The sequence below is a fragment of the Etheostoma spectabile genome, chromosome 2 (genome assembly GCF_008692095.1).
Source record: "Etheostoma spectabile isolate EspeVRDwgs_2016 chromosome 2, UIUC_Espe_1.0, whole genome shotgun sequence".
In the NCBI taxonomy this organism is placed as follows: domain Eukaryota; kingdom Metazoa; phylum Chordata; class Actinopteri; order Perciformes; family Percidae; genus Etheostoma; species Etheostoma spectabile.
In genome coordinates, this window is record NC_045734.1 from 2430905 (window position 1) to 2449079 (window position 18175).

The 18175-nt window shown below is 38.5% G+C and overlaps 1 protein-coding gene across 1 annotated transcript; it reads right to left on the reverse strand.

Moving 5' to 3' along the window:
• Window positions 1–768: 768 nt before the first annotated feature.
• LOC116695529 (docking protein 1) lies at window positions 769–11907 on the reverse strand. Its single transcript, XM_032525835.1, has 7 exons — window positions 11771–11907; window positions 8941–9014; window positions 6887–7028; window positions 6697–6807; window positions 4711–4780; window positions 2774–2943; window positions 769–2598 (listed from the first exon to the last, which is right to left on the reverse strand). The coding sequence occupies exons 1-7, from the start codon at window positions 11825–11827 to the stop codon at window positions 1729–1731; spliced, it is 1494 nt and encodes a 497-aa protein (XP_032381726.1). The 5' UTR covers window positions 11828–11907; the 3' UTR covers window positions 769–1728.
• Between the last annotated feature and the right edge of the window lie 6268 nt (window positions 11908–18175).

Here is an 18175-nt window from a genome sequence, read left to right on the forward strand (position 1 = left end):
TTCTTGCCTGGTTCTCCTCAGGAACACCTGTTTCTCTCAAGGCTGAGACTGAACTGGTCCAGCAACAGTAAATGATGTCATTGTTAGCAGCTGCAACAAAGTTGTTCCATTCTTGACTGCTGGCCCTTATACAAAAGGTGGTCATAGTTCTTCTCATTATTTAATAGCCAGTTTGGTTTGACCACTGTAATGCTGTGCAACAAATGTATCACAAATTATATAACGTAAAATAATATTAATATAATATAATATAATATAGTGTAATAATGAAAAAGAAGAGAAGTGTAGAGGTGAAAATAAACCCACGGTGGTGTAAATTACACAATATTTATATAATTTGCTATTAATATTACATAAATTAAAAAAGTAAATGAGGCAACAACCGAGAAAATGGGTAATATTTACCACAGCAATAGAGTTAATACCAAGAAGTAGGTTGGGTCAGATGAAATGAGCCAGCATTTGGGTAGACCCAGTGTGTGTTATGTCCCATAGGTGATCAGGAGTTGGGTTAAGGTTGGTCCCTTTCTGACCACACAATGTGGTTGTCACATGTGAGAAACCGATGGCATGTTACACGATGTAAATGCAATTAAAAAGTCAATAAAAATGAAATAATGCTTAATTTTTTGTATTTTCTACATCTAGAAGATGGGAAAAATCTAAAACAAAAGCATAATAGAGACTCTTTGATGACAGCTGTTTTAAGTGTTGAAAGTTCACTTTATTGTTCGTAACCTTTTTATTTTTTGGTATTTTTTTTAATTAATTAATATAGTATTTGCTTTAATTACACACTGCAAAAATTGGGTTGGGTTGTGGGAAATTGCTTCAACCAACAATAAAAACATGATATACACAGTGGTTACAGAATTGGTGGAATTTAAGCCAGGAGAGGATTTACATACATACACACAAGCATCTTCACTATTTATGCATCATTATACACAGTTTAATGAAAAAATAATCTCAAATGAAAGGACTATAGGATACTTATAGGCCTACAGCAGAAGAACATCATATGTAAACCAACATACATACATGTAACATTTTCAGATATAGTTGCCACTTTATGGCATTAACCCTCCTGTCGTCCTCGGGTCAAATTTGACCCCTTTAAAAAATGTCTATATCTGAAATATGGGTTTCTTTTTAAGCAAATTACCACAAAAAAAAAAATGAATTGGACTCTTTGCAAATACAATTGATCACTGACTAAACTCATCTGTACATTCCTCTGTCTGACTATTAGTCAAAATAATTCATAATTTCTGCTTTTTTAACTGAAATATTAGGTATAATTCTATATAAATGAGGGTTATTGACTATGAATTCCATTAGCTCTTGTTCTGCTTTTTTATCGATTTTACCTGCTAACCATGAGCCCAGCAATGCTAATCGAGTGCAACACTTAGCATGATGGTTCTATTTAGGATGTGTTGGTGAGCACACCATGGTTGTTACAAGTTCTACTATTATTTATTATTATTTCATTTTTTTGGTTACTTGCTTATTAATGAATAGCCAGTCACACAGCCCTGTTTTCTTCAGAACTAATGAACAATAGTTTGTATACAGATACACAACAGAAAGCCAATCCATACAGGAGCTGTGCTTACTCTATTTCTTCTTTACAGTCATTGTACAAAAATAAATGTCAGGCTCTGCATAGACTTGGTTTAGGCATTGTAGCATGATATATATATATATATACACTTGACAACTAAATTAAATGCTGCCAAGGTTTTCGTAGATGACATCATCAACAGACTTGGCTGTGGCGTCAGCGGTGCTCATAGAAGCGCAGGAAGGGATGGCGTTGTTGGATGATGGGGTTGTTTTCCAGACATGAGCATAAAGGTGTGCAAACGGGTCTGCTTTGCCTTCTTTTTTATCACATTTCTCCCCCTTGCTCATTGGCTCAGTATAAATGGGTTCGTCATTTGCAACTTGTATATTTTGAGCCGGACTGATTTTGTCGTAGACCTCTGCATAGACTGAATCTGGTGTATCGGAGGGGAAGCAGGGATGTGAAATAGAGAGGTTAGGAGACGGAGTGACAGATTCTCTGGAGCTGGGGGGTTTGAGCGGGAGAACACTTGCAGCGTCTACATACAGAGCAACGGACGGTTGCGCTTTTGGTACAGGTTGGATGTAATCAGCTGGGTCAGCATATATAGCTTCTGATTGGCCATCGAGGTGTCCTCCGGAGCGGCTGCCATGTGTGGGCACCAGTGGAAGAGGCATGAGGGTGATTGGCACTGGCTGCACCAATGCACTCTCTGATGGACCAACCAAATCTTCCTGGGCACGTGCACTCTCTTCTACAGCAGCACATTTACTGTCCTGTGTCCTCAGTTTGTTTTCCAGATTCACAGCAATACTAGTCACATCTGGTACTCTGGGGAGCGGGGAATGAGCCCGTATGTTGGTTACCATAACTTTCTGACCCTCTTGGTTTTGGTTGCCTACAGTAAGAGTCTTCTGTTTGATGGTACTCTGAATTAGGGCAAATATCTTCTCAGCCTGCTGTGTCTCAAAGGTAAATGTTCCAGGACCAGAGTCACAGCGTCGTCCTGCTTCGATGGTTAAGGCCAGCTGGTGATGAAACACAAAGAGACACATGAGCATAGCAAACTCAAGTATGGAAAGCAATCCAAGGCAACACCCCAGTTGTAATGCCTACCCTTGTAAAACGGTATAATTAAGTATTCATTGAGCATTTAAAGGGGAAGTTGGATTGTTTGGGATTGTTTGATATTGAAAACTTTACCTTATCGTTCCCATATCGTCTCAGCAGTTTATACGGCCACTCTCTGACAATGTTCTTCTGTGTTTCTCTCAGTAGCAGCGCCTCTCGCCCCACCTCCAGCCAGTACGACCCCTGCAGGCCGCAGCGTGTCGCTGCCTCAGTCTTTTGAACCATTACCCAGAACTCTGAGGCTGGACAAAAGAGAGGTGTTACTATTATTATTATTGCTATTGATCCTTGAAAAGTTCATGAATAACAAGTAGAATGTGGGACTGCATAGTGTGTACCACATACATAAAAAAGAGATATACAGTATATATGTATACTGTATATTTGTACGAGGATGGGAATACATTCAACAATTAGGCCAAAAGGATACATGCAAAACATTTTGGTGCAAAACTGTGAACATAAGCACATCTTTGCCCAGGGAACCTTTAGGTTTGCCCTAAGTTGTGGTGATTGATGAGTTACAGATATTGATTAGCTTGATAGATATTGATAGATCATTTCTTGATAATTATCCCTTTAACAACCACATCTCGGAGAGTGTGTGCTAGTTGTGTACCAATGATGACAGCTTCAGAACTTCGCCCTCTTGTCTTTCTCACTGGACATGTGTCCAACCACTCTCCTTGAACCACTACAACTGTTTTAATGGAACATCCAAAATATGGCTTCAAAACAGAGAAAATGATCATAAAAAAATCAAATTAATTGCAGAGTCTATAGTTCAGGCCCTATAGATGCTTATTGAATTATATCGTATTGCTATTTAAATTAGTTGCATGTCTGATTGATGAACACCTTGAGGCCAGATGATGAGACCAACCGCCCTTAATGTACCCACTTTGGGAATGCAGCCCCATGTGACCAAGACCCCCTCTGAATGGGCTCTCAGTGATCCCATCTCCATGCATTCACACTTGTACTGAGCTGTCTCAGAGCTGATTTTAATACCGGGTCAAAACGGAACTTAATGTTGTATTTTAGTTTACTTTCACCAAATTGTAGTAAAGTAGCAGAGAAAGACATTCAGTTGCATCATTGTTAACTAGATATTGCTTATAATGGTCATATTTCATTAGAAAGGTGAGGATAGAAATATTATTTCTTTCATTGTGTCTTCAATTACTCTGGAATGGTAATACAAACGATTTAGTTATAATGGATTCATATTTCTTAGCTCTCTTTCTATCACATAGCCAGTTCTATGCATATGGTCCTTATGGTTGAGAAGGACAGTCTGGTCTCTGCAAGACCAAGCAAGATCAAGTGTGCACCGTGTGCTGAGGAAATTGAAGAACTTCATGTTTTAGCCTATAATGAGTAAAATATTAAAGCATATTAAAAGTAATTTATTTATCCACCCAGTCACCTCTGGACATCCCTACAACTGTTTTTTTTCTTCTGGCTGACCTATGTCAACATTACACCGACCGCCACTAAATTAGTAAAAACTGGTCATAATAATGTTACACACAAGTTCAAATAAAATAAGATGAACCTTTCCTGTCATTGCCCCATTTAATGAAATCCCGAGTGCTACAACTGAAGGTGCATTAGAGATAATAAACCAGTTGATTGTTGATTTCATGGCTCTGTGGGAACGCTACCTGAGGAGGAAACATTGATTTTTGTCATTTTCAGGCTTGTTAGCTACATTATGTATGTAACGCTAGACTAACGTTAATGTTAATCAATGAATCTGGGGGCTAACACAAGCAGGCTTCAAATAAAAACCTGTCACCCTGTCTTTTCAACGGTGACCTTAGCCATTTTGAAACGTCTTTTCCAGAAAAATATGCTCACTTTGCATAACTTTTCAAACATTAAAAACAAATTCATTGAAAACAGAAAAAGGTTGAGTGATATTTTATTATTCACATGCTACGTGTTACGATAACAAAGGAGAGGAGAAAGAAGATAAAGGCATAGCATAGGAACAAAAGGTTTACCTTCATCTGCTGAGGCATAGATCTGGTTCTCCTCCATGTGAAGCTGAGTAGAGCCGGGGGCTACACCTCTCTGGTGGGGGGGTTGCAGAGATACCATGAGCAGTAGCTACATCAAAACTTAGATACTGGATTTTGCCAAAGAACCTTAATAATAATAAATAATCTACAGAAAGGTCTCGCAAATCCAAAAAACAACAAAACTAACCTTAGCTAGTAGGGCTAATAGTAGCATGACATAATGATTAGATATCCTTGGTTGTCTACATCCATCCAACACATCCATCGCTTATTTTTGATAAGCATTACTAATTAATACATGCCGAAGTGAAGTGTTATAATGAACATTGTTGTTGCCTGTTGATGTCAATGACTGCAGGCTAACCTTTAGTAGCTTGTGCTAGTTTGTCTTGTTGTAGCAACATGCGCGTTTATGAGCTTCTCTCTTGTGTCTTTTACAAGTCAAGTTTTTTCTCATAATTCATGTAATTTAGTTGACGCTTTTATCCATAACGACTTACATTTCATTGAATGAAATATTCAGTAATGTTAAACATTGTGTTTACTTGTTCCTGATCGTTTCCATGGGTATCAAAATAAAAAATGGATGTATTTAGACAACCAAGGAGATGTAATCATGTCATGCTACTAGCAAGATACTAGCTAGCTAATAAGGTTAGCCTGCAGTCGTTGACATCAGTCAACGAAAATGTTTTTTATAATTACAACACTTAAATTTAAATAAACGATAGACGACCAAAGAGATGTAATCATAAGGTTGTGCTACTAGCTAGATACTAGCTAGCGCTACTAGCTAAGGTTAGCCTTATTGTTTGTTGGATTTGCAAGAGCTCACAAATGAAACTCCAGATATCGCAAATTGAACTCAATATATCGCAAAACAAAGCCGAGATCTCGCAAAAATGTGTGTCCCCAGTACAGTTTTTTCTTCTCCATCCATGTCATCTCCAGGACTCCCGTAGTATCGTGATGTTTTTAGCAACAATTTTTTGTTAAATCAATACTTTTCCCTAGAATAGATATTTTCTTTACCAATGATTGAGCTAAATATTTTCTACAGCATATCTGTTTCCAGACAAAGCGAAAATCCATGTTAAGTTCTTCTTTACAAAGTAAATAAATGTCACACTGACTGAGGGACAGAATGTCATTCTAATTAGAAAACTATCGGTTTTTAGAAACGTCTCATTATATGTTGTCTCTAGAAGTGTTTTAATTTAACTTTTGTTTTTGTTTTGTGAAGGAAAATAAAATCCCAGTACTATCGAATCACAATATTTCTAGAATTGCAATAAATCAAGATACAAATTCAATTGGCACCCATGTATAGGGAAAGAATCCAATTGGGACCAAAGCATATCGTCCCAGCCCTGGGATTTCACTGTTGTTTTTCCTCAAAGCACCCCCCATATCCTCCCGGACAAGCGCTGATTAACTTCTGTAGTCTCTTCTGCAGCCAAATTGAAGAGTTGCATGATGGCCAACCCAGTCTCACGGTATTTTGCAAAATATATTTCAGTTGGAAGCATCTTTCATGACAATCTGCATGTTTTTTCAGGGAAACTGTATTGCTTTAGTCTTTATAGATATTTTCCAACTATAACTGCTACTTTCCTCAACATTTATTCATGACATGTTTTCATGCTTTTTATTTCTTTATTCTTATTGTACCATGTTGCTCTTGTTTCACTTGTTAAAATATTACAATGTAGTCAGAAGACAGAATTCATAACCGACGTAATAAGTGACACAATAATAATTGCTCAGTATGTCCGAAAGAAAAAAATCATAATTTACGTAAAATTGATGTATTTGTCACACATTGCATGTGAAGATTGGTTGGGACCATTTACAATGGTGCACACTTACTTACTGGGAATAAAAAAATCAGGCTATGTGAGACTAACCAGTCGTTGTATACAAACTGATTCGTTAACGCTATTGATGTCAATTCTGTTTTCCTCTCACCTGAAACGTGTGGAGACACAGTTTTTCTACCCACTCCACACAGTCGTCCTTTAGCGCAGCGAACACCATGGTTCTGTCCTGGGTCTCCACACAAAACGCCGACATGTTCTCCTGCAAACAGCAACGCTTGGAGTCAGGATCTAACTGTCACTCAAGACTGATAAACCTGGGAAGCAGCAGAAAGGCTGACCATAGGACAGGCTTCAGCGTTCGGGGGGAGTCTGAGGACGCTGATCAGCTCGGACAGTCGCAGCACCTTCACCTTCCTGTCCACATGAGGCTGATAGTGTCTCCTGACAGCAGACATATGATCACCTTCAGCGCCAGCACCTGGAGGACACAGCATGGACACAGGACGGTTAGATTAAGACCATTTATTGAGTAAACCAGCACATAGTCTTGAACCCCACAAAAGAGAGAGGAAGAGAAGAGGTCATATAAGGCAAGAAAAGTGAAGACAGAGAAGCCAACTTGGCTGACATAACAGGTAATGACACAGAAGAGGAGCAAGAAAGCAATGCTAAGCTATGCTACGCTAAGCTGAGGGCAAAAAGACTCCAGACTAAAGAAGAGAACACAAAACGGTAGCACATTTTTCTTCCCACTGACGAGCTTCTTTTGTGGCCTTTATTAGACAGGACAGGTACAACGTGAAAGGTGGGAGAGAGGGGGAATGACATGTAGCAACGGGCTGGGGGTTGGATTCATACCTGGGCCGCTGCAGTAAGGACTGAGCTTAGTACATGTGGCACATGCTCTACCCGGTGAGCCACCAGGGATCCATGTCGTCCTCCCACCCAAGGCAAGCTGTAGAGTATTGGGGTAGGCTCTCTTCATATCCACAATACTTTCCTTTTTAAAATATATACATTTTTATTTTTGGGGGGCATTTTTAGGCCTTTATTTATATAGGACAGCTGAAGATATGGAAGGGGAGAGAGAGGGGAATGACATGCAGCAAAGGGCCGCAAGTCGGAGTCCAACCTGCGGCCGCTGCGTCGAGGAGTAACCTTTCTCATCCCCTCCCCTCTCTCTCTCTCTCTATATATATATATATATATATTTTATATATATATATGCCAGATGAGCTACCTTTTGGTAGCCCCAAAATTTCAACTTTCTACCTCAATGGGCCTCATTTAACAATCAAGCTCATAGTGGGCTCGCTGTTACCATAGAAATGATTACTGCAACTGCAAGCCTGCTTACGGCTTACCATAGCCAATTAAATCATTTTTTTTAAAGGTCTTTGACATATGATCATTTCTTTTGACAGTAGCATTGTAATAAGTGGGATAATGAAGAGGGAGGCTGTCATTATTCCTCAGTATAGCCTATTTCACAGTCTAGTGATGTGATTGTCAGAAACAATAAGGCTAGTCCACTCATCCCACCAGGAAACCCAAATTTAAAAAACTTTTTTCTTTTATATTAGAATAAACTTTTGTGCAGGGCCACTTTTAAAATTAAAGTTTCCCTTGTATTTGTAATTAAAAAAACTTCAAAATGTCACAAAAACGAATGGGGACGCTTTTGAAAATCCCTTTGACCAGATAAAAGCCGGGAGGATAGAAAAGACACAGATGCCAGTCCCTGCACCTCCCCGATCTCTGGGCCGTAGGCCTACCAAAAGGGCCAGCTGTCCTCACCCAGTACCCTACTCCTTCCCCCCGCCCCTGAAAAAGCTTCTCAAAGGGTACAGAACATGTCCTTCAAACAACAAAAGAACATTCCCCGTTCGTTTCTCCTTTTTCCCCTGCAAGGGGCCCGTTTCAAAAAAGGGGGCGTGGTGGAAAACCTGCAGGCAGTCAGCTTTTTGTTTGTGGTGTGTCAGGTCGCTAAAAAAACCAAATTGGGGGGAGAAAAAGGGACTTACTGAAAAAAAGGGTTTTTAAAAAGGAGAAAAGCTAAAAAAAAAAAATTTAATGAGACCATTAAGTCCTCACTTTTTGGATGCACCCAAAAATGCCCCAAAAAAGTAAAGAAAAAAAGTTTGTAAAAAAAGAAGGGCCCGTTGGGGTTTAGAAAAGAAAAGGGGACAGTTTGGGGTTTAAAAGAAGAAGGGGACGTTGGGTTGTAAAAAAAAGGGACTTTTGTTTAGAAAAGAAAGGGGCAGTTGGGTTTTTAAAAAAAAGGGGACAGTTGGGTTAGAAAAAGAAGAAGGGAATTGGGCCAGTAAAAAAAAAAAGGGGGCAGTTGGTTTAGAAAAAAAAGGGACGTTGGGTTTTGAAAAGTAATTTCCCCCTCAGTCCTGGATCCCAGGGCCCCGTTGCACTGTCACTGGGGGGGAAAAGAGACAAGCACACGGGCTTCCATTTCTGCCAAGAGCAGAGACACATGGTTAATGTGTATGACCCAAATCAGGATTTCACTGGCTACAGTCGAGTTAAGGACTGTGTCCCCCCACATTCATAACAGCCTTTTGTCACACACACACACATACGCACACACACACACACACACACACACACACACAACCACACACAACAACACAACACACACACTCAGACTCATCACTGGTGTATATTGAAAATCTTTTTATGGTTTTATTCTATTGTTCCTGTTAAAACCATATTCTACACAGAAAGCATTTTTAATGGTTAAGTTAATTGTGCTTTTAGTCTTTTAAGCTATTTTTAACAAAAGCCATGAAACAGCCTTTTAATAATGTTTCCACACTGAAGGTATCCACTTCCATGATGTTACAGAAAGAGGAAGAACCCTAGTTAAACATGTTAATTTACTTTTTGTTCAGTTATTATGGTGGCTTTATTGCTTCCTGTTGGAGCGGTTTAGCACACTAAAACATTAAATTGATCTTGTGACCATAGCAGCCATTGGTGTATCATAGCATTGATTTTCAAAAATACAATATTTTTCAGAAAACTGAGGCTACATCTGGCAGTACAAGCTTTTATGTTTAAACTTTGAAGACATTGTCAATAGAAAGTGCATATGTTTTATTTTTAGAATTAAAGCTATGATGTGATTTTACAGAATTCTTGAGAAATCTTTGGATTAACAAAAGTGTCAAAAATAAATAATAGAAAAAGTACAGGAGATTTTCTGCCATGATGTATGTATGTATGTATGTGCAGTATGTATGTAAGTATGTATGTATGTATGTACAGTATGCATGTATGTATGTACATTATGTATGTAAGTATGTATATATGTATGTACAGTATGTATGTCTGTATGTACATTATGTATGTAAGTATGTATGTATGTATGTACAGTATGTATGTCTGTATTTATGCATGTATGTATGTTACAGTATGTATGTATGCATGTACGTATGTGTGTAGTTAGTATGTTTATATGTATGTGCAGTATATATGTATGTATATATGTATGTACAGTATGTATGTATGCACTGTAGGTATGTATATGTATGTATTATATGTATGTACATATATATGTATGTATTATGTATGTACAGTATGTATGTATGCACTGTATGTATGTATGTATGTATGCATGTATGTATGTACAATATTTAATATGTATGTATGTATTGCATGTATGTTAGTATGTACAGTAGTATGTACTGTATATAGGTATGTACAGTATGTACAGTGTGTATGCACTGTATGTATGTATGTATGATATATACATGTATATAAGTTGTACAGTATGTATGTACTGTATGTATGTAATGTATATATACATGTTAATAAGTATGTACAGTATGTATGTACTGTATGTATGCATGTATGTAAGTATGTACAGTAGTATGTACTGTATGTAGGTATGTACAGTATGTACAGTATGTATGTACTGTATGTATGTATGTATGTATATATACTGTATATAGTGTACCAGTAGTGTATGTACTGTGATGTATATATACATGTATATAAGTATGTACAGTATGTATGTACTGTATGTATGCATGTATGTAAGTATGTACAGTATGTATGTACTGTATGTAGGTATGTACAGTATGTACAGTATGTATGTACTGTATGTAGGTATGTACAGTATGTATAGTATGTATGTATGTATGTATGTATATATATACTCAACTTTCCTGCCATTAGTGCATGTGAACCCCCAATGTTCGAACACACATGCATGCACACAAACGCACGCCGACAAACACACACACACACACACACACATTGGGTTATTGGTATTGATGTTAAAATAGGAGCAGTTAAAACTGTCCAGTCAAATTTGACCGTTAACAGTAAATTAAGGGGGGAGAAGCAGTGAACAGTGTTTTAAGGTTATGTGGAGATCTCAATGCAAGAACTGGGCCACATCAAAGTAGGTTGAACAAACGCATTCGGCCACATCTCCCCAGTCCCAGCACTATACCACAGGAACAACATTTTAATAATGTTATAATCAACAACAAAAATAAAATAAAGGATCAGTTCACTACTTTCATTGCATGTGGGTGTTTTATTCAATTTTCTAGCATTTGAAGAAAAAAAGTTATAATAGAATGTTGAAACAAAGTAACAAAAATGTTTGAAAAAGCTTCAAAAACTTGGAAACAAACAACAACAAAAGCGACAAAAATTTAAAATTTAGCCTCATAAAATCAAAAAGTTGCATGGTCGACGGGAAGACAACACAAGGGTTAAAATTGTGGAGACCAAGAGAGAAACGTGTCTGTACACACTGCCACCAGAAATGCATTTCATATGTCCCGAATAATAATAAAAAGAAATAAACATCACATATTACATTTGAAAACAATGCTATTCTGTATACTGTGTATATATAATCTATATGAATGAGAGTGACAGAGGGAGTGAGAGACAAAGAAAGAGCGGCACAGGAATGTGAAAACTGTTTCAACTTGTTTCTTTGGATTCCTGCTCTGAAATCTCCTGTGAACCAAGCACAGAAAGGCTGAGAAATGGCTTCCATTTCATTTCCTCAGCTAACTGTGAAACCTGAATGAAACTAAGACAAAATGAAATTTACAGCTGTTTTTTATTGTAATTTTATTCCTGTAATCGTAACAGAAGCAAGTATTATCCGCTGCTCGATAAACCAACCTGTATATTCAATGCTATGTCTTATGTCTCATAAATGGGCGAATTTGCAATGTACTCACTTTGTCGGTTCTGTGTGATTGGAGGTAAACCTTCCCTGTTTTGGTCGGAGAGTCCATCTGGGACGCAAAATGTACTTCAGTTCTGACTGAAATGTTGTCAGTCCTTTGGATTCAGAATGACGTGTGTGCATTCCTGTGGTGAATAGTAATGTTGGGGTGTGTCCAATGTGAGACATTTTTGAAATATGATCCTCACCTGATACACATGCAGAGCTGTAGCCATGATTCCAAATGTGAGGGGGACAGAGTTCAGTACAATGTTTTAACACCTGTATAAATCTATATAGAGATTTATCAGTTAGAGATTTCAGTGCACATTAGTTTTTTTTCCAATTGCTATGACAATTTTCCTAAAACTCTTAAAGCACCAACACACCTACAACACACTGAAAAAACAGTTAACTTCATGCTCAAAATCACACATTGTAAACTAAACTCCAACCCTAATTTTCAAAATACAAGAAATACACTAACACAATACACTAAGTCTACCAAAACACTGTCGTGCATGTCTCAAAATCCCATAATTCTTCCTAAACACACACACATTCTGTCCAAACAGGAACATTTAGTCAGCCATAGAACAACATCATACAGACACTAACACATGTTCTCTCCCACCAGGAACATTTAGTCAGCCATAGAACAACATCATACAGACACTAACACATGTTCTCTCTACAGGAACATTTAGTTAGCCATAGAACAACATCATACAGACACTAACACATGTTCTCTCTACAGGAACATTTAGTTAGCCATAGAACAACATCATACAAACACTAACACATGTTCTCTCTACAGGAAGATTTAGTCAGCCATAGAACAACATCATACAGACACTAACACATGTTCTCTCTACAGGAACATTTAGTCAGTCATAGAACAAAAGCATACAGACACTAACACATGTTCTCTCCCACCAGGAACATTTAGTCAGTCATAGAACAACAGCATACAGACACCGGCACATGTTCTCTCCCAACAGGAACATTTAGTCAGCCATAGAACCACATCATACAGACACTAACACATGTTCTCTCTACAGGAATATCTAGTCAGCCATAGAACAACATCATACAGACACTAACACATGTTCTCTCCCACCAGGAACATTTAGTCAGTCATAGAACAACAGCATACAGACACCGGCACATGTTCTCTCCCAACAGGAACATTAAAGTCTGTCATAGAATAACATCATGTAGACACTAACACATGTAATTATTTTCAACTTCTAATATGCCCGGCCTTCTACATTTGGCCACATTTTCTCATCCACATCACACCTGATATTTTCTCTGGCAAGGCATCTTGGGAAGAATCTTTTGGCATGCCTCATCCACTCCTGGCAGTGTTCAGCTGTGATGATCCGTTGCATCTAGGAGGGACATTTGGTCCTGTGGACGACGGTCAAACACCCTTCTCTCCAGGCTGAGAAAAGCTCCTCTACGGGGTTGAGGAAAGGGGAGTAAGGGGAAAGGAAGAAGGACATCATCGTCGGGTGGGGGTCAAACCAGGCTGTGTCTGAACAGGAATGGTGGAATGCCACATTGTCCCATGTGATTACATATATTGGCAAGTGGTCTCCCACCTGTCCCCATTCTGCCTCTGGCACCTGTCTTCACCTGTCTAGTTACTGAAAGTATGTGAGTCCCCAGATTAATATAATGGGATGACTTTAGCTACTTTTATTTAGTCAGGGAATACTTCTCATATCATAAATTATGCATACAGTGGGGCTCAAAAGTTTGGGCACCCCGGGTAAATTTTTTCATTAATGTGCATAAAGACGCCAAGAAAAGATGGAAAAATCTCCAAAAGGCATCAAATGACAGATTAGACATTCGTATAAAATGTTGCGTTAATACCTTGCACTGCCCCCCCCTTTTAGCAAGTATCACAGCTTGGAAACGTTTCTTGTAGACAGCCAAAAGTCTTTTATTTTTTGTTTGAGGCATCTTCACCCATTCTTCCTTCCAAAAGTCTTCTAGTTCTTTGAGATTTCTGGGCTGTCTGTCACGCACTGCTCTTTCAAGGTCTATTCATAGAGCTTCAATTATGTTGAGGTCTGGAGATTGTGAAGGCCATGGCAAAACCTTCAGTTTACACCGTGGATTTTGAGGTGCATGCTATAAACTCTGCAGGGTACCCAAACTTTTGCAGACACCATTTTTTTGTTTTCTGTTATTTTGAAAGTGTACATGATGGAAATAAAATCTAACTTTTTGTGACATATTATACTAATGTCTAATCTGTCATTTGATGCCTTTTGGAGATTTTTTCATCTTTTCTTGGCTTCTTTATGCACATTAAAAAATCTTTTTACCTGGGGTTCCCAAACTTTCGAGCCCCACTGTATATGTTAGTAGATCTACAATGCGATCAATTCATTTCTTTTTAGACACCTCATGGTGTTAGTACACCACCCCCAGATTGTCATTTGGGTAGGATTTAAAAATGAAAGGCGTTGAAAATTTCTAAAAATAAAATACATTTCAACTCTTTTTTTAGGCTGCTCTAAAAACAAAACGTGGGTGATATCAGACCATTCTGATGTAGGATTTTAAAATTAAAAGCTTTGAAAATGTCCGAATAAATTGAAGTATGACAAACAATATAGAATATAACAATAAAAAGGAGTCTTGGAAAGAGTGCAACGTGTTTATTTTTGTATTCTTGTTCTTGTGCGTGCAGATCCTTGTTATCCCTCCTCAGGAAATCCTGCCGTTAGTTGGCAGAAAGGGCGGCATCGCTGATTCAGGTTTCCTCAACATTAGAGACAATAAAATCCAGAAATCCGCAAACTATGTGTATGGCCAAAATTGATACTTTAACAGTTTTTAACGTTTTTCAATTGATTGAGATTGTGATTTATATGTTGACGATTTGATTCAAAATAAAAACAAATTCAAAAAATGATTCTCAGTTACAAAAACTATACAGATTATGTACATTGAGTTACTTTTCCCATGTGATAGTAGGCTAGAAACGCCATTACAAAAGAAAAAAAAAGAAGAGAGAATTTGAATAGATTTTGAATCGGTAGAGCTTGAATCTATTTATAAATGTCGTCATTATTGTTATATCACACTCCTGTTGTTTGAGGTCTGGCTATGGTTTACTACTCAATCAGTAATAAAGCCAAACAGTCTCTCAGTCAACATAAACAATCATACTAATTTTAATAATCAATTAAACACCTTTAAGTACCTACTTTCCTGACTTTATAATGCCTTCTCTCTAATGTAAAAATGGAAATTGATTTTAACCGTTATTCACTTTTTGTACACCTTTGCTTTTCCTACGATAACATTTCAAAGTTGCATTGTTTGAAACATCCATGTTCCACACACCCCCCCCCCCATATCAAAAGATGATGTCCAGTGATTGGTTGTTTGTAGGGTGTGATCCAGTTTAAATTAATACACTGCACTTATTGGACACAACTCAGGCTTTCTCAAATATCCTGACATTGATATTCTTTTTCCACCCTCCTTTGGTCTGTGAATGAAGAGCTTGGTCGTTCAACTCAAGAAATGTTAAGAATCAGTATTGATGCAAAGAAATGACTTGAGCATTTATTGTAGAGAATAAGTAGACTGACACTGAGGTATTGACACAACAGTGAATAAAAATCTTGTACCATCTACTAAAGGTCTAAATAGATTTTCTCACCTCAGAGTGTGAATTGTGGTAATGTCTGAAGTTCTACCATGGACTCTTGGTCACACACTGTTGCACACTGCCAGATGTTTACGGTACCTGACTCATTTCCGTTTCCTGTGCTTGTGTGTTGATAGCATGTTGCTGCTCACTCAATACTAGTTCAATTTGTTAGTTTTGCTATTACAGCGGCTAACTTTCCGCTTATCGCGTATTCTTATAGTAGTTCTGCCTAAGCACTTACAGTTCTTTACATGTTCAGTGACTTTAGTTAAATAACAGTCTTTGAAAGCTTGGTAGCTAACGCTACAGTACGTTAGCTTCGCTGTTAGCGACTTTAGCTTCAGCAGTTAGCCATATTTGGTTAAGTGACTAGAAACTTGAGAAAAGGGTTGTGCATTAAAGCTGCAGTAGGAGATCTGAGAAACGTGGACTTAGCCTAAAAATTTGAACGAGCACACACCTTACAGTCCCTCCCCCTTGCTCTCTGCTGCGCTACAGCCCCCCTCCACAGCTCCTCCCCCACGCGGGCCTGCCGTGAACGCGCAGGCTAGTAAGCAGGGCCACCGATGCTTTCCACATCTCATGGACAATACAGGGATTTACTCTGAGTAGGGTATAGCTTATATAAAAAAATTGCTATTTAAAATATTTCTATTAAAAGTTTTGTAAATTTTTTCAATGAAAGGTTTTAAATGATTTTTTATGTAATCGCTCATTTGTGACACAAAAGTAGCACTTTACACATACATTACTGAATTACCTTTTGGATCTAAACTTTCAGTAGGATGATGAATCAGTGAGGAAGCTCAATAAGCCAAGGAATACATCTTAGAAATATGTCTTTGGTTTTATTTTGCATATGGGTAAAAATAAATCAGCTTTTTCAGAAAGTACTCCTGCACAGGAATACGTGAACATTTTGATTTGGACTGAAGACGATTCCTTCACGTGCCTCTTGGGTCCGGGGCCATGTCTGACCTGTTGAAGGAGCACAAAGAATTTGTGTCAGACTTTGATTTACAAATTACATCCTGAGGGGAAGAAAACGTGTTTAAGATAAAATAATCAAAGTAGAATTCTGCATTGCCAACTTCGACAGGGACAGCGTCACAATTAAAGTTGTTTTAACCATAGCTACATTTGTTGTGATTGACAAAAAAACATTTTGGCTTACTAATTGTAGGTATCGAAACAATATTGCTTAACGGAGGGTGAAGGAGTTAGCAAGTAAAGTTAATCTTCACCTGCTACAACATTCCTGCTGTGCCACAAGCTAACAAGCTAACTGTTAGACTTAGCAACAAGCTACAGAGTAAACTGAGATTTGCGCTATCACCAGTGTACTGAAAGTGTACTGTAACCCTCGATATCTTAGTTGTGTAGTTCTTAAAAAATGAAATAAATCAGCAGGGATACTTACATGTCAGCAGAAATGTGGCTAACGCTAGCTCTGAATCCGTGTTGAATCCTTCTAGGAGGCGTAGCTCCCTCCACCTCTGAAAAGCCGCTTCGATGTGACCCTCGCTTTATTTCGGGCTCGGTTTAATTCTTAAGCTCGCTTTTTGTCATCGGTCTTCTTCTGTTTGCCCGTCTTTGTTTTCTGAGCAGGTGTCACTCGAGAAATTGGCAGTTTTCCTGAAAAGTTATTTCTCCGCGATTAGCACAACTGCAGCACACTGGCAATCTTTAGCTTGAACACGGCACGCGCTGTGCGGGGGAGGGGTATGAGCGGCGCGTACACGAGAGTGATTGACACGCTAAGACAGTCCTCCTTGCTCTGATTGGCTGTTTCTGACCGGGAGCGGTGTATTTCTGCTAGTGACAGTAAGAGGACAGAGAGGAGCCACAGGAGCTTGATTTTTTCACAGATTATCTGTCTCATATTCTACTGTCAGGACATAGTGACAGTTTTAACAAATATGTAAAAAATACATTTTTACAAAAGTTACCTACTGAAGCTTTAAACTACATTTACTTCGCTTAGAGCTCGCATCAACGGGGAATAGGCATAAGCACTTCTTTTACATCTTTCAGTGACTTTTGTTAAATAACAGTTGTTTTGAACGCTTGGTAGCTAACGCTACCCTACTTTAGCTTAGCTGCCAGCAACTTTAGCTCAGCAGTTAGCCATGTCTCTCTCTCCTACTTTCTCCTGCTCGATGTGTGAGATGTTTAGTTACTCCTCTGCATCCTTTAACGGCAATAGTATGTGTATGTGTATGTGTTTATAGACATGGAGGCGAGGCTTAGTGAGTTAGAAGTCCGGATCAGCACCATGATAGATCAGCCGTTAGTTACTGTAGCTAACCCCCCCCCCGGTAGTTGGCGCGGGCCGGCCTGAACCTGAGTTAGCCTATGGTAGCCGTCCTCCAGCAACTCCTGAGCAGCAAGGACATAGTGCCTGGGTGACGGTGCAAGGACGAGTTAGTCGTAAGCATTCAAAGGCCACGGACCGCCACCAGACTGTTAGCGTTTCTAACAGATTTTCCCCACTCAGCAACACACCCACTGAGAAATCAACTCTGGTTATCGGCAGCTCCATTCTGAGAAACCTGAATTTAGCAAAGCCAGCAGCCATAAATCGGTGAAACACAACATGTGAATTAAACAATATCATTTTTAACAGGATAACAAAGTACATTTTTAACTGGAGAGCACCCGCCAGAGATTGGAAATTTACACAAACCATATTCAACAAACTGAATATTCAAACTGGATAAAGAGATTTAAATAGAC

Coding starts and splice junctions, on each gene's coding strand:
- LOC116695529 (XM_032525835.1), bottom strand. CDS start 11,827: ATGGACTCTCCGACCAAAACAGGGAAGGTTTACCTCCAATCACACAGA. Junction 7,029..8,940: donor CCCTGGGATCCAGGACTGAG/GGGGAAATTACT, acceptor GCTGTGTCCTCC/AGGTGCTGGCGCTGAAGGTG. Junction 4,781..6,696: donor TGTGTCTCCACACGTTTCAG/GTGAGAGGAAAA, acceptor CCCCCCCACCAG/AGAGGTGTAGCCCCCGGCTC.